General features: G+C 32.1%; 1 protein-coding gene across 1 annotated transcript in view; it reads left to right on the forward strand.

Moving 5' to 3' along the window:
• Positions 1 to 27,033, forward strand: part of LOC145333232 (uncharacterized) — a 58,739-nt gene that overhangs the window by 3,657 nt on the left and 28,049 nt on the right. The window contains exons 2-5 of the mRNA XM_080178371.1: positions 4,046 to 4,075; positions 4,572 to 4,628; positions 5,793 to 5,846; positions 26,400 to 26,485. Coding sequence (XP_080034497.1) covers positions 4,046 to 4,075; positions 4,572 to 4,628; positions 5,793 to 5,846; positions 26,400 to 26,485 — 227 coding nt within the window. The remainder of the gene's footprint in view (positions 1 to 4,045; positions 4,076 to 4,571; positions 4,629 to 5,792; positions 5,847 to 26,399; positions 26,486 to 27,033) is intronic.

Below are 27,033 nucleotides of genomic sequence, written 5' to 3' on the forward strand. Positions count from 1 at the left end.
AGGGTGATAGGGATAGAACTATGGACTATAATTATAGCCTCATCATTAGACATACTATCAATCATTAAACAATGAGCAAATATCAGGGTGATAGGGATATAACTATGGACTATAATTATAGCATCATCATTAGACATACTATCAATCATTAAACAATGAGTAAGTACCAGGGTGATAGGGAGAGAACTATGGACTATAATTATAGCCTCATCATTAGACATACTATCAATCATTAAACAATGAGTAAATACCAGGGTTACAGGGATATAACTATGGACTGTAATTATAGCCTCATTATTAGATATATTATCAATCATTAAACAATAAGCAAATACCAGGGTTACAGGGATAGAACTATGGACTATAATTATAGCCTCATCATTAGACATACTATCAATCATTAAACAATGAGTAAATACCAGGGTGATAGGGATATAACTATGGACTATAATTATAGCCTCATCATTAGACATACTATCAATCATTAAACAATGAGTAAATACCAGGGTGATAGGGATATAACTATGGACTATAATTATAGCCTCATCATTAGACATACTATCAATCATTAAACAATAAGCAAATACCAGGGTGATAGGGATATAACTATGGACTGTAATTATAGCCTCATCATTAGACATACTATCAATCATTAAACAATGAGCAAATATCAGGGTGATAGGGATAGAACTATGGACTATAATTATAGCCTCATCATTAGACATACTATCAATCATTAAACAATGAGCAAATATCAGGGTGATAGGGATATAACTATGGACTGTAATTATAGCCTCATTATTAGATATATTATCAATCATTAAACAATGAGTAAATACCAGGGTTACAGGGATATAACTATGGACTATAATTATAGCCTCATCATTAGACATACTATCAATCATTAAACAATGAGTAAATACCAGGGTGATAGGGATAGAACTATGGACTATAATTATAGCCTCATCATTAGACATACTATCAATCATTAAACAATGAGTAAATACCAGGGTGATAGGGATATAACTATGGACTGTAATTATAGCCTCATCATTAGACATACTATCAATCATTAAACAATGAGCAAATATCAGGGTGATAGGGATATAACTATGGACTGTAATTATAGCCTCATTATTAGATATATTATCAATCATTAAACAATGAGCAAATATCAGGGTGATAGGGATATAACTATGGACTATAATTATAGCCTCATCATTAGACATACTATCAATCATTAAACAATGAGTAAATACCAGGGTGATATGGATATAACTATGGACTATAATTATAGCCTCATCATTAGACATACTATCAATCATTAAACAATGAGTAAATACCAGGGTGATATGGATATAACTATGGACTATAATTATAGCCTCATCATTAGACATACTATCAATCATTAAACAATGAGTAAATACCAGGGTGATAGGGATATAACTATGGACTATAATTATAGCCTCATCATTAGACATACTATCAATCATTAAACAATGAGTAAATACCAGGGCGATAGGGATATAACTATGGACTATAATTATAGCCTCATCATTAGACATACTATCAATCATTAAACAATGAGCAAATACCAGGGTGATAGGGATATACCTATGGACTGTAATTATAGCCTCATTATTAGATATATTATCAATCATTAAACAATAAGCAAATACCAGGGTTACAGGGATAGAACTATGGACTATAATTATAGCCTCATCATTAGACATACTATCAATCATTAAACAATGAGTAAATACCAGGGTGATAGGGATAGAACTATGGACTATAATTATAGCCTCATCATTAGACATACTATCAATCATTAAACAATGAGCAAATATCAGGGTGATAGGGATATAACTATGGACTGTAATTATAGCCTCATTATTAGATATATTATCAATCATTAAACAATGAGTAAATACCAGGGTTACAGGGATATAACTATGGACTATAATTATAGCCTCATCATTAGACATACTATCAATCATTAAACAATGAGTAAATACCAGGGTGATAGGGATATAACTATGGACTATAATTATAGCCTCATCATTAGACATACTATCAATCATTAAACAATGAGTAAATACCAGGGTGATAGGGATATAACTATGGACTATAATTATAGCCTCATCATTAGACATACTATCAATCATTAAACAATAAGCAAATACCAGGGTGATAGGGATATAACTATGGACTGTAATTATAGCCTCATCATTAGACATACTATCAATCATTAAACAATGAGTAAATACCAGGGTGATATGGATATAACTATGGACTATAATTATAGCCTCATCATTAGACATACTATCAATCATTAAACAATGAGTAAATACCAGGGTGATAGGGATATAACTATGGACTATAATTATAGCCTCATCATTAGACATACTATCAATCATTAAACAATGAGTAAATACCAGGGCGATAGGGATATAACTATGGACTATAATTATAGCCTCATCATTAGACATACTATCAATCATTAAACAATGAGCAAATACCAGGGTGATAGGGATATACCTATGGACTGTAATTATAGCCTCATTATTAGATATATTATCAATCATTAAACAATAAGCAAATACCAGGGTTACAGGGATAGAACTATGGACTATAATTATAGCCTCATCATTAGACATACTATCAATCATTAAACAATGAGTAAATACCAGGGTGATAGGGATAGAACTATGGACTATAATTATAGCCTCATCATTAGACATACTATCAATCATTAAACAATGAGCAAATATCAGGGTGATAGGGATATAACTATGGACTGTAATTATAGCCTCATTATTAGATATATTATCAATCATTAAACAATGAGTAAATACCAGGGTTACAGGGATATAACTATGGACTATAATTATAGCCTCATCATTAGACATACTATCAATCATTAAACAATGAGTAAATACCAGGGTGATAGGGATATAACTATGGACTATAATTATAGCCTCATCATTAGACATACTATCAATCATTAAACAATGAGTAAATACCAGGGTGATAGGGATATAACTATGGACTATAATTATAGCCTCATCATTAGACATACTATCAATCATTAAACAATAAGCAAATACCAGGGTGATAGGGATATAACTATGGACTGTAATTATAGCCTCATCATTAGACATACTATCAATCATTAAACAATGAGCAAATATCAGGGTGATAGGGATATAACTATGGACTGTAATTATAGCCTCATTATTAGATATATTATCAATCATTAAACAATAAGCAAATACCAGGGTTACAGGGATAGAACTATGGACGATGAATTTATCTTTACCCCAAATTGATAAAAATAATTGATAGAAGTAAAGAAATCAGATTGAATTATCTAACATTGTCCTCCACCTCCCTGGCAAAAATAATTTTAAGCATTAAACAAGGATGACTCTATCTCCTTATACCATAGTAGCGGAATTATTTACAAGAGCGAAGCCACTCTACAAGTCATTCATGCCTGTGTTATGTCTGTCTGTAAAGCACCCCTTTCTCTAAATCATAGAACATTTCAATCTATTTTAATGATAAAGTTTATTTTGTCTGAAGTTATGGATCTCGAAGACTGGAAATTAATTTTACTTTTTCAGGGAAGCTTTATAAATATAATAAAGCTGTCCTCCCCTAGAATTTAGGTGCGAGAAAAATATTTTGATATTTTTAATATAAAGTTTACTTTACATAAGGATAAACATTTTATTTTCTTCTAGCTTCAAAAATAAGAAAATTACAGCCGTTTGACATTTTTAAGTAAAAAGGACCCAAAACAAAGGTTGTTAAATAAAAGGGTGAAAAGCGAAAATTGACTTACTTAAGGTCGGAAATTTATTATCAAACAGGGGACTTGAACAAAATTTTTTAGCCCTCTAGCTCTAATAGGAACTGAGATTATAGGGGGGGGGGTGTTCAACGCCCCCCCCCCTCCCAAACCGATTAATGTGCGGCAAGGGTCTGTTTAGGGTTAAAGGCACTTATGGACACAATTAAAATTTAATCTTTATTATTTTAGGAGGAATTAAGCAGAACTCTTCTGGTCTACAGGAACAATATTTCTAATTCATAGAACAAATTGCATAACAAGGAGTAACATAAGCCTTGGAGGATCACGTAGATTTACCCCTTTATTTGATTTCATTTTTAACTTCATTTATAGTCAGAATTACAAAAATTATGTATTTTATATCGATATTTACACATTTACACTAAATTTTGTTCCCCCCCCCAAAAAAAATTTACCCCCGGGGTAAAATTTTTGAGGGGGGTAATTTAAATTGTATTAAATTTATAGTATTAAAAATGCGCGCGAAGCACGCAAAAATTTTTTTTTTGTTAGAGAATTTTTATTTTTTGGGGGAGGGGGTTTGGGGGGGGGGTAAGTACCCCCTCCTAGATTCATGGGGGTGACTACGGCACCCCCAGGGTAGGGGTAAATTTTAAATGGGTAATCCCCACTTTACCTCCCCCCTTGGACGTCTATGGTACCAGTATCACTAAAAGTCTAATAAAATGAATAATGAAATATTGTTTCTACTGTTAGAATTGATTACTCCACATTGGAGAAACGTCATCATATCTTGTCTTATAATCATCAGGTGATAATTACAACTTTTTAGTAGCGAGGCTACTCTATAATTCTCTTTGTCCGTCCGTCAGTCCTTCCGTAACGCTATGTGGGAAACAATTATGGATTAAACAAGTTCACATTCTATATCTTTCAACCATGTTTCAAATTTGCCCAATAATTGGGGTGCTAGATCCATTCCTAGATTCTTAGGTTTCCGTGATTTTTTCGATTGATATTCAAGATTGACGGCTATAAAGTTATTATTTTCACCGATATCCATTCATAATTCTTGAGCTTCGCTACTAGTACTTATGGATGTTGTCATCCTTGTTGTTGTCTCGATTAGTATCAGGATGTGCGTCTGTCTGTCTGTCTGTCTGTCTGTCTGTATGACTGTTTGTGTATCTCGGTCATTTTTTATCGGATTAATATTTTTTTGGTAAATGCAATAGAATAATTATTTATCGCATCGTATTATAGACAGCTTTTTACGGATATTAAAATTAAAAATCATTAATTTGGTCCATTGACCTAACAAAGCTGGTATTGATTTTATTTAATATTCGTGGAAAGCTTTTTGTATTACAGTGCTATACACAATTTTTCAACATGACTGAGAACCGGTTCTAATCCAGCGGATATTAATTTGTTTGTAAAATAATTTGCAGTCGTTCTATAAAGTAAATAGATGTTTATCTGTGACAGGTAGGATTTGTGTTTGTCTGTTGATATGAGTTTGTTGTAAAAATTGCATATCTTAGCCATTTTTCATCAGATTTAAATTTTTTTGCTGAAAATATCTGAAAATAGTTGCCAGGCTTTCTATGGTGGTTGTATGTCTGTATACAAATGAAGAATAATATTTCATTTTATAACCATATTTCTCGTATTCATTCGAATCCGGTGGATAGGAACCGGTTCTCATCCATACGAAAAACTATGTCTAGCATCGTATTATATCCAGCTTTCTACGAATATTAAAATGTACAATCATAAGATTAAAACCAGGATTTTTAGCCCGTGCCTTCGGCACCTCGGGGCTAAAAAACTGGTTTTAATCTTATAATTGTACATTGTATATCCGCGGAAAACTGTTTATAATACGATGCGAGAAATAACTGTTCTATCATGTTATTAGTTATTTAATATTATATCATACTAGGTTTATTAATATTTTTCTTTCTTATTTTAGTTAGCTTGGTCTGGGTTTCTACGGGAGCTTACAGCACTAAATAATCTGTTACAGGTTAGATATTTACCTTCTTAACTATAATATTTATATGGGAGCTTACAGCACTAAATAATCTGTTACAGGTTAAATATTTACCTTCTTAACTATAATATTTATATGGGAGCTTACAGCACTAAATAATCTGTTACAGGTTAGATATTTACCTTCTTAACTATAATATTTATATGGGAGCTTACAGCACTAAATAATCTGTTACAGGTTAGATATTTACCTTCTTAACTATAATATTTATATGGGAGCTTACAGCACTAAATAATCTGTTACAGGTTAGATATTTACCTTCTTAACTATAATATTTATATGGGAGCTTACAGCACTAAATAATCTGTTACAGGTTAAATATTTACCTTCTTAACTATAATATTTATATGGGAGCTTACAGCACTAAATAATCTGTTACAGGTTAGATATTTACCTTCTTAACTATAATATTTATATGGGAGCTTACAGCACTAAATAATATGTACTTATAATACTTATACATTTTTTATTTAGTCCGTTACCGAACTTTTAACTAATAAAAAATAGTAATTATGATGTTTATAACTAGACAGGTTAGGTTAAGTAAAAGTTAGAGGAGCCCCGAAGGATTATTACCCCGTTGTAATAGAGCCCCAAAATCAAAACAAAGGAGTGAGGGGTTTCGGTTGTCACGAAATAGGTTTGAGTGAAAGTTATTATGTAGCGATATTCGAAGATAAAGGGGGTACTTTGGGCTGTTTATTACACTAGTCCCCAAAGTTTTTTAGTTACATTTTGGGTACTTTTATTGAGTTTTTTGACCGGCTCATTTAGTTTGAGTGTTCAAACTAGTTGTAATCTACATAAGAGGTAAATTACAGTATCACCATTGGGGATGTACATCAATTTATCGGCCATTGTCTTATCCCTTCGATCCATGAGTAATATTACTGAAATATTCGCTAGAGCTCAACTTTTGTGTTAAAACTGCTGAATGTGTTATATGTTAAACCATACAGATGTTATCTATTTAAAAGTGAAGCTTTTCTATAATCAGGGTCGGTCCGTAACAGATACCTTTTTTTGTTAATTTAGGCATGTTAGAATTGTCATATCGATTTCAAACTTTGTATTGGTATTCATAAAGTAGTAAGGTATGATTTTGAAAGCGTAGTAGAATGTCTGTACGTCCATTTTTAACATGTTAATTTCCAACTTTTTAGCCACAATTTTTTTCATTTTAATTGAGTCCTAAAAATGTATGTTCTCAAACATTTTACTGCATTTAAGCAAATTTACTTACAATTTTGCGTTGACTTTTATATTCTGATTATTCAGTTCTGACACTCTACCAGTTTTAATGTTCGTCTGTCCTACCGTTTCAGAGCATCGCTTTTATTGATGCTGTCATTCTTGTTATGATAAAACTGCATGAATCTTATAGATTTATGTTTCATAATTATAGACACATATAACATCATTTTCATGCACTTTTACAGGGAGGGAGGAGACAATGTACTGTAAATTATACTGGTACCCAAAGTTATATAAACATGTTCTCTATTTCGTTGGCTTAAAAAGTGTATAAAATCTTGGATGGTTGATATTTACTAATAATTTTAATGTACAGGAGGGATGATTTTGTTTGTAATATTTGGGGCAGTACAAAATTTATCTTATTCTATTAAAATATCTGATTTTTATCCTAAGAATTGTCAGTTTGTTCATACAGTAGGAGGGGAGGGGATGAGGTAAAGAGGGTTAATGAGGGGATTGTTATTTTAGCCAGCTACTAGTTTCACTTTATTAGAGTACATGACAATCTGGTGTAGGATAAAAAAAATCCATTGTTAATATAATTATTACTAGCGGCTACGCCCCTAGAGGCCTCTAGGGACACTTGAGGAGGGGAGAGTCGAATTTGATAACCCAATTTCTTATTTTAGATTTTTAAAAAAAAAGTAAAAAAATAAATTTTGGGGGGGGGGCAAAAAAAAATTTGGGGGGGAGGGGTGCCACCCCCCCTAATTTTTAATTTTAGTTAAAAAATTTTAAAAAAAATTTTAAGGGGGGGGGATTTTTTAATTTTTTTTTTTGGGGGGGGGGTTGGGGGTGTCCCACCCCCCAAGAAAATAGTAATAAACCTTCCCGGGACCTATGAGAAGCTACCCTGTTAAGGAGAAGCCGATCGGTTCAGCGATTAGCGAGATCCTTTGGTACAAACAAACACACAAACACACAAACATACAAACATACAAACACACAAACACACAAACACACAGACACACAAACATCCTGTTACTTTAGTATAAGGATATTGATAATATTAAATCTTTGACTACTTTATGGTACTTCTAGCGGCTGCGCCACTAACATCTATGGGCTTTAATTCAAACAGTTAAAAAATGATAAAAATAACCAAAAAACTATCCATAGGTTAAATCAAAGAGTAAAAGAGCCTGAAACCATCCAAGGACCTTTTGAAGATTACGCAAAATGGAAAACTCAATCATTTCAGTAGTTATCGAAATCTTAAGTTACAGACTAAAAAAAAGTTACTAGTTTATATAAAAGGATAACACCAATCACTGACATTTTTACAGTGATTTTTACTTTAAATTTAAGTTGGTGCATTTTTAAATTTGTACTGTGTTAAAGTGATTCTTTATTAGCTTATCAAACACTCAACAAAATAAAAGACAAATATTTGAGTCTTAATTATTTAGCTATTTGCATAATTTTTACTATCTCATCTACTCTGTAATGGGGTAATGTCCGTATGTAATTTATTTATCTACTTTTTTATTTAATAAAGTAATTCTTATGCCCATCTGTATTTGAGATTAATTGCACCGAATCTCCCATTTACTAAATAGCCTGAATACTGCCCTGTAAAAAAAAAAAAAATATTGTAGATAGATCTACAATTAGTGAATATTAAATTTTCAAAATCCTTCATTAATAAGAAAGTTATACACATTTTACTTACTTCTAAGTTACAACAAGGATGACAACATCCATAAAAGCGAAGCTCTGAAACGGTAGGACAAACGGACATTAACAATTGTATAATGTCAGAACTGAATAATCAGAATGTGAATGTATAAGAGTCAAAGCATAATTGTAAGTAAATTTGTTGAAAAACTGCTTGATACAGGATAATGATTATGGACATACTTACATTTTTTGGACTTTGTTATAGAGTTGCTTCGCTTATAATATTGTACTTTGTTGTCCTAGAAATCAGTATACCAAAAATTAGACCAATCGGATAATTAGGTCACATACCTACAAATTTGTTGTTAAAAATGTAAAAAAATCTACATGTTTAAAATGGACGTACGGACATTCTGGTAATGATTATAGAGTTGCTACGCTTTCTAACTCGTACCTAACTATAACAGGAATCACCATGCAAAATTTAAAATCGATCGGACAATTCTAACATGCCTAAATTAACGAAAAAAGCTATTTAAAAAAGTAAAAAAATCAACATGTTTAAAAAGGACGTACGGACATTTTGGTAATGATTATAGAGTTGCTACGCTTTCTAAATCGTACCTAACTACTAAAGGAAGCACCATGCAAAATTTGAAATCGATAGGACAATTCTAACATGTCTAAATTAACGAAAAAAGCTATCCGTGACGGACGGACGGACGGACGGACGTACGGACGGACCGACCCTAATTATAGAAAAGCTTCGCTTTTAAAAAGCTGCTATTAGGGAAATAAATGGGATAACAAAATGGCCGATAATGGATGTGTATCTCTAATGATGTGACGCAAAATTACCCCTTCTGTAAATTACAGTTAGTGGTTGACACGTTTGTTTGGACACTCAACTTAATGAACCAACCAATCAAATTTCATTAAAAGTCCCCAACGAATAAGAAAAAGTTATTAAAAACTTTGAGGACTAGTGTAATAAACAGCTCACTGTCTACTTCCATCCAGATTGCGATGCTAAAACTGTGTAGTTTTGTAAAAGGGTATTTTGCATTTAAGCAGATAAAAAAATGGAATTATCAAATTTACATGTCTATTCTCTCTGTCCAATTATAGGTGTATTCAAAAAATCCACGACTGGTCTTAAAATAAAATCTCACAGGAGCTAAATTAGTTTTAAATTAAAATCAGGTTTTTTTTGGAAGTGAGAATTCTTTTTATTATGCAATCTTGAGATTTTAATGAACAATATTGGATTCAGGTATCTGAAGGAATAAGACAATGGATGATAATCAAATCAAACCCTTCTGTAGATTAAAGTATGGGCTTAAAAGTTTGATACTACAAGTTGTAACCAACCAATCAAGATGATAAAAATTAACCAACAAATAAGAGAATATGTTTGTAAAACTTTGGGTACCAGTGTAATTTACAATGTCCTCTTCCCCCCCCCCCCCATTTGAATCTCCTAAGAAAACAGGGATATATAAATTGAATATAGGATAAACCTCGGATATACTATATGTTATATGATTAATTTGTTATTATTCTGTAAGGTTTCAACCAGTATTCTATCAAAGGATAAAGAATATACGTGGATATTATGACAGGGGAAAATTTGTAGTCAACATGAAACTCATTTATTGGTCAGTTCGTTAATCCAGTAAGAGGGGAGGGGTGGGTGTATCCTTATTTTAGCCCTCTGCGAGTTAAAAATTATTAGAGAACATCAAAATATGATTTAACATCCAAGAAATAATATATCCCTGAAAATTACATATTATTTGATTAAAACATTTATGCAAAAAAGTCCTTTTGTAAAAAGGTACATTTTTGCATATTAAACCTTTTGTTAAAAAAATGAAGATGTGTATCTATATGAGAGTTTTATTAGAGAGCTTGAAACTCCTGCAAAATATAATTATGTTATATGTAACTTTATCACTCGCTAATCAAATATTATAGATATACTTGTTTTCTTAACAGTTTTTATTAAAAAACAAGAACAACGTCTGTCAGCTGATTTACTGATTAAGCTGAGAAATTTTTAAAAAGTTTTAGATTATTTTCTTGTCGGTTGAGCCTTTTCCCTTTTTATGCGTATAACATAGCTGGTATTTTTTTACAAAGAACATCAACCTCTTGTTTGCAGAAGTGTTGCGTTTATCTGTAAAAAGTGTGAGTTAAAATGGACTTCCAAAAGTTGGCCATCTACATTAACATATATCTGTTGTATCTATGAATAAATACAATACAATCATTACCTATGATAAATGCAAGGCATTGGTGGTTTGAACATATTTTCAAATTATAAAAAAATACTATTTTGTACCAGAATAGATTGAAAAACAGCTGAAATAATAAAAGTTGCATTATCTCCTTCCCTAATTGTAAATTTTACAAAATATAAATTGGCCATTTGATTATCTAGTTCCTCTATTAAATTTTAATAAGTAATATACTGTTTAGTTTTTTTTATATTTTCCATGAATAGATTGAAAACAAGATACAACAAGTTGCACAATCTGCTTCTTAATTTTACAATTTATAAATGCTTATATTGGCTCCTTTCCTAACTGTAAATTTTACAAAATATAAAGGCTGAATATTGGTAATTCAATATCTGTATTTAAGTTTTAATAAAAAATCCTAGGGACTGGGGAAAGTGTCATGTGTGACATCATAAAAATATGTCTAAAGGGGAAAGATGAGAGGAGAAGTGGGAAAGGAAACCACTAAACAAGAGATGGATAATAGACATATTTTTATGATGTTGCACATGACACTATCCGCTGTCCCAGAATCATAGGGTTTTATTTTTTTATATTTTCCCCGAATATATTGAAAACCATCTTAAACAATAAAAGTTGCACTATCTCCTTTTCCAATTTTAAACTTTACAAAATATGAAGGCTTGATATTGGTCATTGGATTAACTGATGTCTGTATTTGAATTTTAAGTAGGAGTGACAATAAGAAATCCTAAAACTAACACATTATACCATTACAGTATAGGATATAGGGATTGGAAGGACATTTAAAAATTAAAAAATTTTAATTTCAAAAACCAACTAAGGTTATCGAATTGGGACAAATCATAATTGTCAAATTTTAACCCACTAATTTTTCGCTGAATTTTATTATTATTACAAAAATATAATTTTCTATGCTTCATTTATCCCCTAATCCTTATTTGTGCAAATATTTAGGAATAAAGTGAAATATATGTAATTTTTTTTAATAGTGAAAAACAGACACAAAACAAAAATAAAAAGGTTTGCCACTTTCTTGATTATTAAACTTATCATTAAGCATAAAAAACGCCATTTGCTTGCAATTAGATTTCCATTAGGGCTTCGAAACCGATTAATATCCGTTGGATTAGAGTCGGTTCTCAGCCATACGGAAAAAGAATGTATAGCATATAAATTAAATAAAAATCATAAACTTAATACAAGTTTTGTTAGCTTGAGCCTTTCGGGGCTAACAAAACTGGTTGTTATAATTTTTCATTTTAAAATCTGCGGAAAGATGTTTACAATACGATGCGATAAATAACTATTCCTACATAATGATTCACTGTTTCCTCTTGAATCTTTTGTTCTTTTTATGAAAATATTGATTTGAAAGCATTATTTAGAAAAGGTTTACCAATAAAATTATCATTTTAACCCTGAAGTTATCAAAATGCCTAATCATACAAAAAGTGGTTGTTGATTTATTCAGAGATGGCTGCAGTGACCAACTTAATTTAAATATGAAGGTATATTTTATCCGGGAATAAGACAATGGCCTATAAATTTATTTACAACCCCAAAAGGTGATAAACAAAATTACCCCTTCTGTAGATTACAATTTTAGTGTTTGAATCGTTTGAACACACAACTTAATCGACTAACAAATCAATATTTAATAAAAGTCCTTAAGTTTTTATGCCAACCAATAAGAACACGTTATTATAAGATTTTGGGACTAGTGTAATAAACAGCCCAATTTCCCCTCCCTCCGTGGATTGTACTACTGTATTTGCTTGTTATTGTCGCGTTATGTTTTTGAACATTACCCAGGGGAAGATGTCGGGTTTAAGTCTGGACCACTGCACTGGTTTAAAGACCGTTGATTTGCCAGTTTTGTGACATCAATAGTAAGAATAGGGGGAATATCTTGGCCTAAAAACAGACGCAACTCTTAACTATGCATAGTTATTACTTTCAGACAAAGGGTTGGTTGTCTGTTTCTTGTCTACCTTAAACTATTATTCATTAGAAGCATGAGGGCTTTAACTATGATTTTTTAAAAAGATCCTTGGTTATGACTAGAACCATATTCGACAACACCCCTCCCCTAAATAAGGTAATTGTATGTAAAGTTATGAACATAATTGTCCTTGTTTTTATGTTAATGTTGTGCAATTTTGATATCTTAATTTTGGTATTTACTTTATAAAATTTTTATAGCAAAGTTTTTCTAGTTTTGGGATTTATCCGAAGATGCTGTACGTACATTTTTAACTGATATATAATTTATTCAAAATGATGAATCTTATGACGATAAGGAACCATGTTATATGTACAGCATCTCTATAATTGCATCTAATAACGTAAGTACGTCCTTATAAAGCATGCTGCATTATATTTCTTTTATACAATGCGCAGTCAATCTATAATTTTAAATATTTGTTTGTCCTTCTTAACAACAATTTTATTTTGATTTTTAAAATACTGTTTCCGATGCTGCGCAAAATGGTACAAAAAAATTGACGTCATATGATAAAATAACCAATGAGAGGCGAGTATATATTTTACCATTGGTCAATTACAATGTATACTGGCCTCTTATTGGACAACTTTATAGTATGACGTCATTTTTTTGTACCATTTTGCGCAGCATCCTGTTTCCTATTACAACAAGGTACAATGTTAGAAGCTAATCATCTCATTCATATAATCAAATCTCCAGAAATGAGCATTTATTTTTCAGATCTAACTCTAAAATTTGTACTATTTGTTTGTCCTAACGTTTCAGAGCTTTGCTTTTATTGATGTGGTCATCCTTGTTTATATAAAGTTTGCCGACATTTTTACGTGCATCTACATCTTACCATCAGAAGATTAGGATTGGAGACACAAGTTATTAAAAACATAAAAGGACAATAATGTCCAGTAGTAACAAAGCTGCTGGGAATTAAAAGCTAGACCATGAAGAGGAGTTTTAGATAGATAGATAGAGAGAGAGAGAAGAGGAAAAAAGATAGAGAGAGAGAAAGATACAGAGAAAGAGTTAGAGAGAGAGTCAGACAGAGACAGAAGGAGAAAGAGACAGAGAGATAGAGAGACAGACAGACAGACAGAAAGAGAGAGAGAGAGAGAGAGGGAGAGGGAGAGAGAGAGAAAGAGAGAGAGGGAGAAAGAGAGAGAGAGAGAGAGAGAGAGAGAGAGAGAGAGAGAGAGAGAGAGAGAGAGAGAGAGAGAGAGAGAGAGAGAGAGAGAGAGAGAGAGAGAGAGAGAGAGAGAGAGAGAGAGAGAGAGAGAGAGAGAGAGAGAGAGAGAGAGAGAGAGAGGGGGAGAGTGAGAGAGAAAGATTGGAGTAGGGATAGAGTTATGTTTGTCTTCTTAGTAAGAGAGAGAGAGGGAGAGAGAGAGACAGACAAACAGACAGACAGACAGAGACAGAAGGAGAAAGAGACAGAGAGATAATGATACAGAAAGGCAGAAAATGAGGCAGACAGACAAAAAGACAGAGACAGAAGGAGAAAGAGACAGAGAGATAGAGATACAGAAAGAGAGAGAGATAGTGAGACAGACAGAGAGAGAGAGAGACAAGCAGACAAAGAGAGACAGACAGAAAGAGAGAAAGGCAGAGAGAGAGAGAGAGAGAGAGAGAGAGAGAGAGAGAGAGAGAGAGAGAGAGAGAGAGAGAGAGACAGACAGACAGACAAAGAGAGACAGACAAAAAGAGAGAAAGGGAGAGAAAAAAAGACACAGAGAGAGAGACAGAGACAGAGAGACAGAGAGAGAGAAAGAGAGACAGAGAGAGAGTGAGAGAGTGAGCGAGTGAGAGAGAGAGAGAGAGAGAGAGAGAGAGAGAGAGAGAGAGAGAGAGAGAGAGAGAGAGAGAGAGAGAGAGAGAGAGAGAGAGAGAGAGAGAGAGAGAGAGAGAGAGAGAGAGAGACAGAGAGACAGAGAGAGAGAGAGACAGAGAGAGAGACAGAGACAGAGATACAGAAAGACAGAAAGAGAGGCAGACAGAGAGAGAGACAGAGAAAGATACAGAGAGAGACAGACAGACCCACAGAGACATTAATAATCTACTTTTTAGAATATCATTCTCTCTGAAGATCATAATCTAAATTTGAACATCATGTATGTAAGTCTGCTCTTAAAACTTAAACTCATAAAAAAATTTCACATACTTTTTGTACTTTTTTTTTTTTATATGACAAATCCCTTAAAGGGCCAATATAGGTTCGATATGATATGAGCTTATATCAAAGGTGCAATTCCATAGATTATAAATAACTTAAAAATATTGACATATTCAATTGTATAAGTCTGTTTATAGCTTAAAACCCGTCAATCTCGAAGAAAATATTTTGTAATTAGTGTGGTTCCCTAAGAACTCAAACACCCTAGCATCACACAAGGCTTCGTGTCAAGGTTGAATTAAAAAGCTTTCGTTAAATGATAGTCGTAATAACGTGGAAACCAATTAATCAGGGGTAAATATACCCTCCTCCTACCTTCATAAAGTAAATTATTTAAAAGTTAAAAAAACATCAAATAATGTAAAAAGTAAAAAAAAATAATTGATAAAATTTTCTTGGAGGAAGAATGATTTCAAATCGCTGTTTTTTTTGTGGCCGTGTGTGTGTGTGTTGAAAATGCGTACACAAGGGTTGTTTATAATTATATCATCATGAATTAATCAAAGATCTCTGTACAGAAAATAAACTTTAAGACGTATTATTTACCCTGTCAATACTCCTGACGCCCTTCTACGCAAATTATTTTTATGCTTTTTAAAAAATTAAATAAACTAGTATATAATCTAAAATAATAAACATTTAAATTATCTTTTAAGGTGCGTGCCAATGAAATAGTCAATCAAACTTAAGCAAAATAGTCAAAAAAAGTCTTGTAAAGGGCTAAAATAAACGATTTTGTCGGCAATCTCATTTATTATATGTTCAATTGAAACAGAAAATTGCAAAATCTACTTAAGGATTTTTTTGAATTTTTAAATTTGGCATAGATATTCTGAAAGCATGTAATGGCACCTTTGATATAAGCTCATATCATATCGAACCTATATTTGCCCTTTAATAAAAGTAAGGGTATGTCTCTATGTCTCTCTGTAGAAAAGGATCTGGCTAACCGCTTGTCTGATATTGTTCTCCTTCACAATGAACTTTTGTATATAAATATTTTGGGAAAAAGATAACACCACCCTCCATTTACAAATACCACTAGAAAAATATTAAATAATTTTTATATAAATTCCTCAACTTTTTCCAATTGAATGTGAAGGGTAGTAGCATCCCTAAAACTGTGGGGTATAGTCCCTTTCGTGGCAACGCACCTTAAAGGACGCCTGCAAGAACTCCCTCGCTTTAACTGCTGAAAGACTGCCACAAGTAGACCCAATACCCCAAATTTGAAGCCTTCAGCTTCAATAACAAGAAAGTTCTAGGCATTTCAAAATAGCATTTTATGTACATTGATATTTTGAAAGATTTCCAATGCTCATAAAAGAAAAAACAATATTAAATTACGTCGCCTAGACACAAAATTATAACCTTATCTTTGTCAGAAACTTAGATTACCGGTAACTGATTACATTTTTACATTAAAAACACCACATTTTATAGTCAAAATCTATGAAAAAAATCGATTTAAATTGCATTTTTAAACGAAAATCATAGCAGACACAAAGGGGGAAACTTATACAAGCTCAGCTGTGATTGGTTGTTAAGCTGATTCAGCCTTCTGATTGGCTACAGTACACTCGGTACAATGCAAGTTAAACTTAATTTTTTTTAATGATTTTGACTATAAAAATGGGTATTTTTATTGTAAAAATATAATTAGTTACGGGCAACCTAAATTTATGACAAAAATAAGCTTATAATTTTGTTTCTAGGCCACGTAGTTTAATTTTAAAATTTCTAACATTAGCATTGAATTTCTTTCAAAATTTCCATTGTATATAAAATGTCAATTTAAAATGCCTAGAACTTTTTTGTTATAGAAGCTAAAGGCGTCAAATTTGGGGTAATGCGTCTAATTGTGGCAGTCTTTCAGCAGTCAAAGCGTGGTATTTCTTGCAGGCTTCCTTTAAAAGGACTCTCCACAGAAAAATCAACTTAGGATTTTTGAAAATCTAACCTGAAACTATTATTCTCTGTTCAATTTTAGGCATTTTTTGTTTTTGTGGCATCGCGATCGAAGCCCTTTGAAAATTTTGTCCGCCGCCTATTTGTACTGCCGCTATAACAATATATACTACACTTTCCTCCACTCAATATGTGTTCGCCGCTAAAGAACATTTGCTCCATTGCAACCGGCCGCTCTACGATTTATCCTCTTCCTTGACTGGACAATCCTGCCGCCTCCATTTTGTGTTCGCCTCCGCCAAATATAACCATCTTTTGCCGCAGTTGCCGCATTCATCGCCCTTCTCCGCCGCTACTCCGCTATTCATTGCGTACGTAGCTATACACAACACCCCCAGCCTCTATTTAATTTCTGAACAAGGGAGAGGGGAGCATGTATTAAAAAGCGACGTACAGCGGAGTAGCGGCGGAGAAGGGCGATGAATGCGGCAACGGCGGCAAAAATAGAAGCTAAAAATCACTAAAGCAGCACAAATTAAATGGCGGGAGGATTCACTTAAAGGAGGTAAAAAATTTCAAAGGGCTTCGATCGCGATGCCACAAAAACAAAAAATGCCTAAAATTGAACAGAGAATAATAATTTCAGGTTAGATTTTCAAAAATCTAAAGTTGATTTTTCTGTGGAGAGTCCTTTTAAGGGGCGATTCTTCGTATTTTTCACAGTAGCTTTTCTCCTATTTCTAGCCCCTGCGGGGGTTCTCTAACCCTGCGGGGTTAATCACCTAACCCAATATAATCTAACCTAACCTAACCTAAAATAACCTATAAAAAGACAATTTAAAAATACGACAAATCGCCTCAAAAGGGGCGGTACCATGAAATTCCCAAACTGTGTAGTACTTTAAAAATAATGTATAATTTGTTATTTCTAACATCAGAATTTAAATCATTTCAAACACTTTTTCCGTTAGCGATCTGTTAAATTTAATTAACCCGATAAAATATTCATAATCGTTCATTTAATTTTTTAAGGCTTTGTAAGTTTAATTAGTTCTGTGTATGTTTTTAGCATAAAATTCTTTTGAATCTTTAAAGTTTTTTATACACTAAGCGTTTTAAAATATTTGTATTTAAAATTTTTACACATAATTAACAGATATAGAAAAGTTATAGACATCTTTTGACGAAATCATACACTATTATTTTTTTCTGTCCAATTTCCCCTTTGCTGTCGAAATAGAATTAATTTTTATTCTAGTGTTCTGTCTGTTAATAAACAAGGATGACAACATCCATAAAAGCGAAGCTCTGAAACGGTAGGACAAACGGACATTAACACTTGTATAATCAGAATGTATGTATAAAAGTCAAAGCAAAATTGTAAGTAAATTTGTTGAAAAACTGCTTGATACAGGATAATGTTTATGGACATACTTACATTTTTAGAACTTGATTATAGAGTTGTTTCGCTTATAATATTCTACTTTGTTGTCCCAGGAATCAGTATACCAAAAGTCAGACTAATCGGAAAATTAGGTGACATACAAATTTGTTGTTAAAAATGTAAAAAAAAAATTAACATGTTTAAAATGGACGTACGGACATTCTGGTAATGATTATAGAGTTGCTACGCTTTCTAACTCGTACCTAACTTCTACAGGAATCACCCTGCAACGTTTGAAATCGATAGGACAATTCTAACAATTAACGAAAAAAGCTATCCTTTACGGACGGACGTACGGACGGACCGACCCTCAGTATAGAAAAGCTTCGCTTTTAAAAATATGTATAAAGCAGGATTTAAACTTTCTAAAGGAGGACATTCAGTTCACCCCCCTTAAATAAATGGCACTTAAAACTTTCTATTTCAGGATAGCATCTCATAGGTCCTGGGAAGGTTTATGACTATTTTGGGGGTGGTTACCATCACCCTCCGAATATAAATCACCAAAAAATGTGTCATAGAATTATGAAAAAGAAGCAACTTGTTTGAAATTTTTCTCAAATTAGAAAAAAATATTTTAAGTGCCACTAGAGGCCTCTAGGGGCGTAGCCGCTAGTATCACATAAGATAGTTGTATATGACTTAATAATTTAAATAATTTACAATATGCTTTTGTAAAATAGCTTCCATTATGTTGTAACACATTTCTGTCTGGATATAATAATTTAGACTATTGTTACTTTTAGAATAGTAGCGAAGCTACTCAATAATGTATAAAATCTGTCCATAATTAAATCTTCTACAAAAGGTATATAACAATCTTCAACAAGGACAATTGCTACAATAGCGGCTGCAAGCATAAAAAAGCAATTAAAAAGTAATGTTTTTCTTCAATTTTTGTCTGAATTCGGATTTAATTACATTTTTAATTAATATATGTGATTCAATCATAATTCAATATAAAGTAGTAAGTTTTTTTGTTGTCTGTAACTTGAGATTTCTCTAACTTCTAAATTGATTTATTTCTCCATATTAACCCTTAACGGTCAAGGGGGGGGGGCGTTGAACGCCCCCCCATCCGGTTTTTTCTATCTCATTTTCTGTGTGTGAAAAATAAAGAGCCCAAACTGCTTGATTTTTAAGTATGGGTATGACACATAACTGAGAGTTGGAATTTTTTGAATATCTCCATCCTGGCGGGCACAGGATGCCAGCAAACCTGGCAGGGTCATCCAGGTAAAGAACAAAAATTTGTTTTTGATTTTAACAAAGCATTTTATCTTACCAAAATACTAAAATATCCTCTAGTAGTACATCCTCATATTAAATACAGGTGTTCAAGTAAATTTCAGGTTCCAGGTATGATCCTGCAGGTCCTGATCCTCCAGGTCTCCAGAAATCTTTAAAATGCTCCTGTGGCCGCAATTTTTGACTTAGAGACTTCAAATTTTAAACTTAAGCTTTTCTTACATGTCTACATAATGTATTAAAATTTCATAAAGATCCGCCGCCATTTTCACGCCGACCGCCGACTGCGGCGGCTGGCAGCTGCCAAGTACAGCTGCGGCCGCTGAAACTTATGTTTTGATATTTTAAATATAAGATTTTAATAAAATAAACATTTTCTGCAAAAAAAAATTTCTTCTAGCTTTAAAAATAAAAAATTACAGCCGTTTGAAATTTTTAAGTAAAAAAGGACCTAAAAACAAAGGTTGTTAAATAAAAGGGTGAAGGAAGCGGAAATTGACCTTGACTTACTTAAGGTCGGAAATTCACCATAACACAGGGGACTTGCACAAAAAGTTTTAGCCCTCTAGCTCTAATAGGAACTGAGATAATGAGGGGGGGCGTTCAACGATTAAGGTGCGGCAAGGGGCCCGACTGTTAAGGGTTAAGGAAGCTTTACACATGTCCCGGGTTTGTCCTTCGTATATTATCGTACTTGGTTTTTAATATGCATTATTATACTAATCAAATTCATATTCAAACTCAGATAGGGTTATGTGTTCTAAAAGATAATCTATAATGATCCTAAGTAACTTTGAAGAAAACATACATAAAAAGAGTTTTTCATAAGCACCTACAGGATGTCCCCCCAAAAAATATATTTTCCGGTTTTTTGAAACAATGAGGAATTTAAATTTGGACTGTAAATTACACTGGTACCCAAAGTACAATAACAACAGTATCCTTTTTATGGGATAAAAAAAACTTTGTGTACTTTTATTGAATTTCGATGGGATGGTTCTAAACTAGGAGTGTCCAACTTTTTCAACCAATTATTAATCTACAGGTGGGGTAATCTTTTTGGATATAAACATATCGTTCATTTCTTATCCCTTTAGATCACTGAAAACAAGCAGAAAAAATTAATTATAGGACCATAATCTCTATAAAAATATACATCATATTTATTTCAAAATATAACCTTAATTTTTTTCCAGAATCCTGGTACCTTTAAACAATTAAACAAACCTATTGAAACAACATTTAGACTCGTAGACTGATAAAAAGAACAGAACACAATGACATTTGCAAGAATTTTAGAGGAAAACAAATTTGATCTGACTAATTAAAAATAAACAACCCCCAATCCCTTTTAAAAATTTCAAATTTTAATCACTAGTTTTCAGATTGATTCCAGATTCAAATCCTACAAATCAAGATACAAAGTAGTAAGACTTTTTTTGTCCCCTAAGAATTCTTTAACCACTGAACCAAATAAGTTCTCCATTCAAGGAAAGCTTTACATAGGTCAAGGAAAGGTTTATAACTATTTTTGAGGAGGGTATTTTTTTACTTTTAGTTTTTAAAAGCGGGTTACCTCCCCGAACTCCTTAATACCACTAGAGGCTTTTTTGTGCATAACCGCTGGTTGTTATATATATAAAGTGGTAACCAGCCACTAAACCAAGTAAGTTCTCCATTTCAGGAAAGCTTCAAATGGGTATTGGATGTTTTTTTTTAACATTTAAGCCTTTTTAAGGATGTTTTTAGGCTTATTTTGGATGTTTTAATGTTAAAAGTTTAGTAAACTGAAAGGGTCTATTGAAATAATATGCGGTTTGATAATTTGAAAATGTGATACATTTGCAGAAGAATTTGCACACCAAAAGAAATAGCTTAAGAATTTGCAAATGAATATGACAACAGATACAGTGATAGGTAGTTAGGGATCCACAATAAATGTAAAACTCTTAATAATTTTAAAACAATAAATATAATAATAAAAAAATTATAGGAAGATTTTCTCTTGATATAGAATAATATTCTTGCTACTTTCTTATCAAGAATAATAATTCATTATATGGGAAGAAACGGGGGAAGATCAGTTTAGTATTTAATTTTTTTAACCTAATAATGAATAGAATATAAAAGATTATTAAAAGAATATTTTAACAATTTATTTTCCTATCCCTGGCATTAAAATGAAAGCAGAAACCCATTTATTTTTGGGGACATGACTAACAGGGACTTTAGGAATATGTAAATTTTGCATTAATGCATAAGACAATGGAATATAATTTAATTACACTAACAATTATGATATACAAAATTATCCCCTCTGAAAATTAAATTATTGGTGGACAAGTTTGAACCAACCAAATAAGACTTTTCAAAAGTATTAAAAGTGTTAAATCCAACTATTAGAAGAATGTGTTAAAAACAATATCAGTATAATGTTCATCCACTGCCTAGGACATTGAAATTCCTTACATATAACTGTATTACAGTTTAATGTTCTTTTTGTGTCTATTATTGTTGATGGAAAGAAACTTATAGGCAAAATTCATATTAGTAAGCTTTTTAAAAGCGAAGCTTTTCTATAATTAGGGTCGGTCCGTCCATACGTCCGTCCGTCCGAGATAGATAGCTTTTATTCGTTAATTTAGGCATGTTAGAATTGTCCTATCGATTTTAAACTTTGCATGATGATTCCTGTAGTACGATTTAGTAAGCGTAGCAACTCTATAATCATTACCAGAATGTCCGTACGTCCATTTTAAACATGTTGATTTTTTTACTTTTTTAACAACAAATTTTTATGTGATCTAATTATCCGTTTGATCTGATTTTTGGTATATTGATTCCTGGTGCAACAAAGAACAATATTATAAGCGAAGCAACTCTATAATCCAGTCATAAAAATGTAAGTATGTCCATAAACATTATCCTATATTAAGCAGTTTTTCAACAAACTTACTTACAATTTTACTTCGACTCTTATACTTTCTAATTCTGATTATTCAGTTCTGACGCTATACAAGTCTTAATGTCAGTTTGTCCTACCTTTTCAGTGCTTCGCCTTTATGGATGTTGTCATCCTTATTTTACCTATATCGGTCTTATTATTTATGAAAATTATATTTTGTTTTGATTATCTATCTCTGGGTTCCTGATTAAGGCCCACCACTAAAGTCTTGATTCCTTTTATCTTGTTAAGATAACGTCCGAAGAATATATATTACATATATCAATACAGGGAGGGAGGGGACATTGGGATATTTATCATAATTGTCCTCAAAGGTTTATGATAACGTTTTCTTAATCGTTGACTTAACAATTTTGGGGACTTTTAATAAATTTTGGTTGTTTGGCTCATTAAGTTAAGTCTATAAACGTTGCAATTGTAATCTACAGAAGGGGTATTTTGTGATGTATTATTGGGGATGTACATCAATTTATAAGCAATTGCCTTATCTCTTTTGACAAAAATACTTTCTATGGTTTATGTCTAATAAATGACATTAAATAAGGGTCGTCATGATTGACTATTGAATTCTATCAAATGGCAATTGATGTTATATCGACTGCATGGCATTCAATAAAGGTAGCCATGGCTGACACACTATCGATATTACTATAATTTAGTTTCAAATTTACTTGAATTTGAACTATTAGATAAAACAAAGCTTTGGAGCATAAGTTGCGTCAAAATGAAACATGTTATTCTTGTTAGATTGTAGTAGTTGGGAATCAGAGTCCACACTGCTATAAATTTAATTCAAAGATATGTTTCAAGAAGTCACAAGAGTTATATGCACACAGTTAACTAACTTTGTTTAAATAGTTAGGATTTTCAAAGATTTTAAATTAATGATAAATTCACTGGAGTGGAACTTAAGTCATTACTAAAAATAGCCATGTGACGTTAATAAATCTATTTTTTTATGTGTTTCCTTTTCCACTTCTTCTCTCATCCATTTGATGACTTCTTTTTGTATGATATAATTATCCTATTCATCTGATTTTTGGAATAATGATTCCTAGGAGAACGAGGTTTAATATTATAAGCAAATCATCTATTAATTTATCAATTAAATCCTAAAAATGATAGTTTGTCCTTACATAAATTTACGCAATATTGCAACAAAATTATGCACAATTTTGTTTAGACTTACAAATTAATGTTCTGATACTTTACAAGAGTTATTGTTAGTTTGTCGTTCCTTCTGATTTTTTTTTATGGATGTTGTCATCCGTGTTAGCTTTATTATGTAACATGGCATTCTAGTCTATCAAAGCCCAAACTTAGCTGGTGCATGTAAATAATTTAGTTTTTATCAAGATATTATCATAACCTACTAATTGTCTGTGCCCCTTTCTGCTCTGCATTCTAATCACAAATTAAGATTTAAACATTAAAGTAAAACAATAGAGGTTAAAATCTGTATGTTCCCACCCTGATGACCCTGTGCCGACTTTCAATTTGGTTTTCTTAAATTAACCAATAACGTTAACACAGCCGCTACAAGAGAGAAGCAAGCAATTGGCTAGCAGACGAAAAAGGTCCCCAATAGGGGGAACCAGGTAGGTGTTTGGTTATATATCTTATAGATTTATTATTTGAACAAGTATGACAACCTTCATAAATAGCGAAGCAAAAAAATTCATAGATGTACAAACGAACAAAATGAATTATAATGATAACTAGCGGCTTCGCCCCTAGCCTTTAGGGGCTGTGCCCCAAGAGGTAATTAAAGTAAAAAAAATAATTAAATTACCTCTGAAGATGCCCCCACAAATTTTAAATAATTTAAAAAAAATATTAAGTACCTGATGAGAAGCCCCCACTCCACAACTAATTTAAATAATTAAAAAAAAAAATTAGGGAAGATTTGTTTCATTTTTTGGGGGGGTTGGGGGTGTCCCACCCCCCAAGAAAATAGCCTAAAACCACTACAGGACCAGTAGATATATTCCCTGAAGAGTAGAATCCGATCGGTTCAGTGGTTACCGAGATCTTAAGGGACGGACAGACAGACGGACAGACAGACAGACGGACAGACAGACAGACAGACGGACAGACAGACAGACAGACGGACAGACATCATTCTACTTTGTGTTATAGATATCAGTGGTGTCAAAATAATGAAGTAAAAGATTGATAGACGATTAATTGATAATCACTAAAAAAAATTTTAAATTATATTTCCGCCATAGAGTTACGGACATAACTTTAGAGTAGCTTCGCCATTTTAGTAGGAACTAACTTAAAATAGCAAAACATACCCAAATTGACCATTGATTTATTAGTATAAAAGTCAAATGAAATTTAAATTTGAAAAAATATTATAATTATTGTCCAATCCCTGCATTATAGCTTTGAGTTCTACAAACCTTTCTTTAGTTGATAGTATTATATTACGTTCCTTATAAGATAGATAGATAGATATCATTTTATTTTATCATATGGTTTAGTTGAATCCCAAATCAAAGTGCTAAAATTTGCTGAGCATTATAAATTAATATTACAAATAGAGGGTCGATGGGGCAAACTGTCAGCGCTTCCACTAGTTGTCAAAGAAAGTATGTGTTCGAGTCTTGAACTAAAGCAAATCCTGTGAATAGTGATAAATTATACCTTCTTATACATCATTGCATTCCCCTAACAATTTTTAACGTCTTTTGTAATGACAAACTCCCATTCAACGTATCCAATTTATTACCCGGAGATCTTAAGTCTTAATACAATTGATAAATTGATGTAACTACTCAATAATGATAAATAATACTATCACCTCTGTAAATCAAAATTATTGGTTAAAATGTTTGGACACTATTAAATCAGAGCTGGATCTTTAAATCATTTCAATGGTGCGCGGGGTGATTTAGCGCACCATTGAAATGATTTAAAAATCTAGCTCAGAACAAACCAATTGAAAACAACAAAAGTCAGTATTTGAGTTAAAGTATAAAATAACTCTGTTATAAAACTTTGGATACCAATTTTAATTTGCAGTCCATGGCCTTTTCCTCCCTTCTAGTACGTCTATTTTTCTGGTGGGTTTGATAAAGGTGTCTGATTTCAATCTTGCAGCTAGAGACTGTCATGTAGCTTAGATAGATAGATACTGATAGGTAAAAAATAGATAACTAGATAGATACTGATAGATGAATAAAAATAAATAGATATATAATTTGATAAAGGTGTCTGATTTCAATCTCTGAAGCTAGAGACTGTCATGTAGCTTAGATAGATAGATACTGCGAGGTTAATGAATAGATAGATAGTTTGATAAAGGTGTCTGATTTCAATCTTGCAGCTAGAGTTTGTCACGTAGGTAAGATAGATATATAGATAAATAGGCAAATAAATAGATAGATAGTTTAATAAAAGTGTCTGATTTCAATATGAATGTCATGGAGGTTAGATAGATAGATAGATACTGATCCTTTTACTTTTATTTAATTTTGATTGGTTACTTTTGAAAAATTATGATTGGTTGGTTCTGAATTAGTAGTGTCAAAAGTCTATATACAGTGTAAATTTGTTTATTATCATTGGGGATTTAAATAAATTTATCATATATTTTTATAGCCCTAAATATCCCTATATATTAAAATGTTTACATTTTAGGAGCTTCGCCTAGCATGGAGAGACGCAGAAATCTATGAAGTGATTGACAGACTGGAGGTTGTTCTAGATGAGCTCCATTCTAATAGGTAAATACTACATAATAGCTCCAGAAATCTATTAAGTGATTGACAGACTGGAGGTTGTTCTAGATGAGCTCCATTCTAATAGGTAAATACTAGATAATAGCTTCAGAAATATATAAAGTAATTGACTTACTGGAGGTTGTTTTAGATGAGCTCCATTCTAATAGGTAAATACTACATAATAGCTCCAGAAATATATAAAGTGATTGACAGACTGGAGGTTGTTCTAGATGAACTATATTGTAATAGGTAAATACTTGCATAATAGCTCCAGAAATACATAAAACTGATTGACAGGCTACATAATACCTAAATAACATATTTTTAGTATAGCTTTAAACCAATTAATTTCCACTGGATTAAACCAGTTTTTGTCATTCTGAAAAATCATTTATCGTTTTGTATTTAAGACAGCTTTCCGCGGATAGTAAAAAGAAAAAATAGAGGAACAATGTTATTTTTATAGGCCCCAATGAACATCAACAGTTTTTCCACAAAACTGATTTATTTTTTTTTTTTTTGGGGGGGGGGGGTTTAACAAAAAAATTCAA

Source organism: Acartia tonsa, chromosome 12, assembly GCF_053477335.1.
Source record: "Acartia tonsa isolate MP-2025a chromosome 12, ASM5347733v1, whole genome shotgun sequence".
Classification (NCBI taxonomy): domain Eukaryota; kingdom Metazoa; phylum Arthropoda; class Copepoda; order Calanoida; family Acartiidae; genus Acartia; species Acartia tonsa.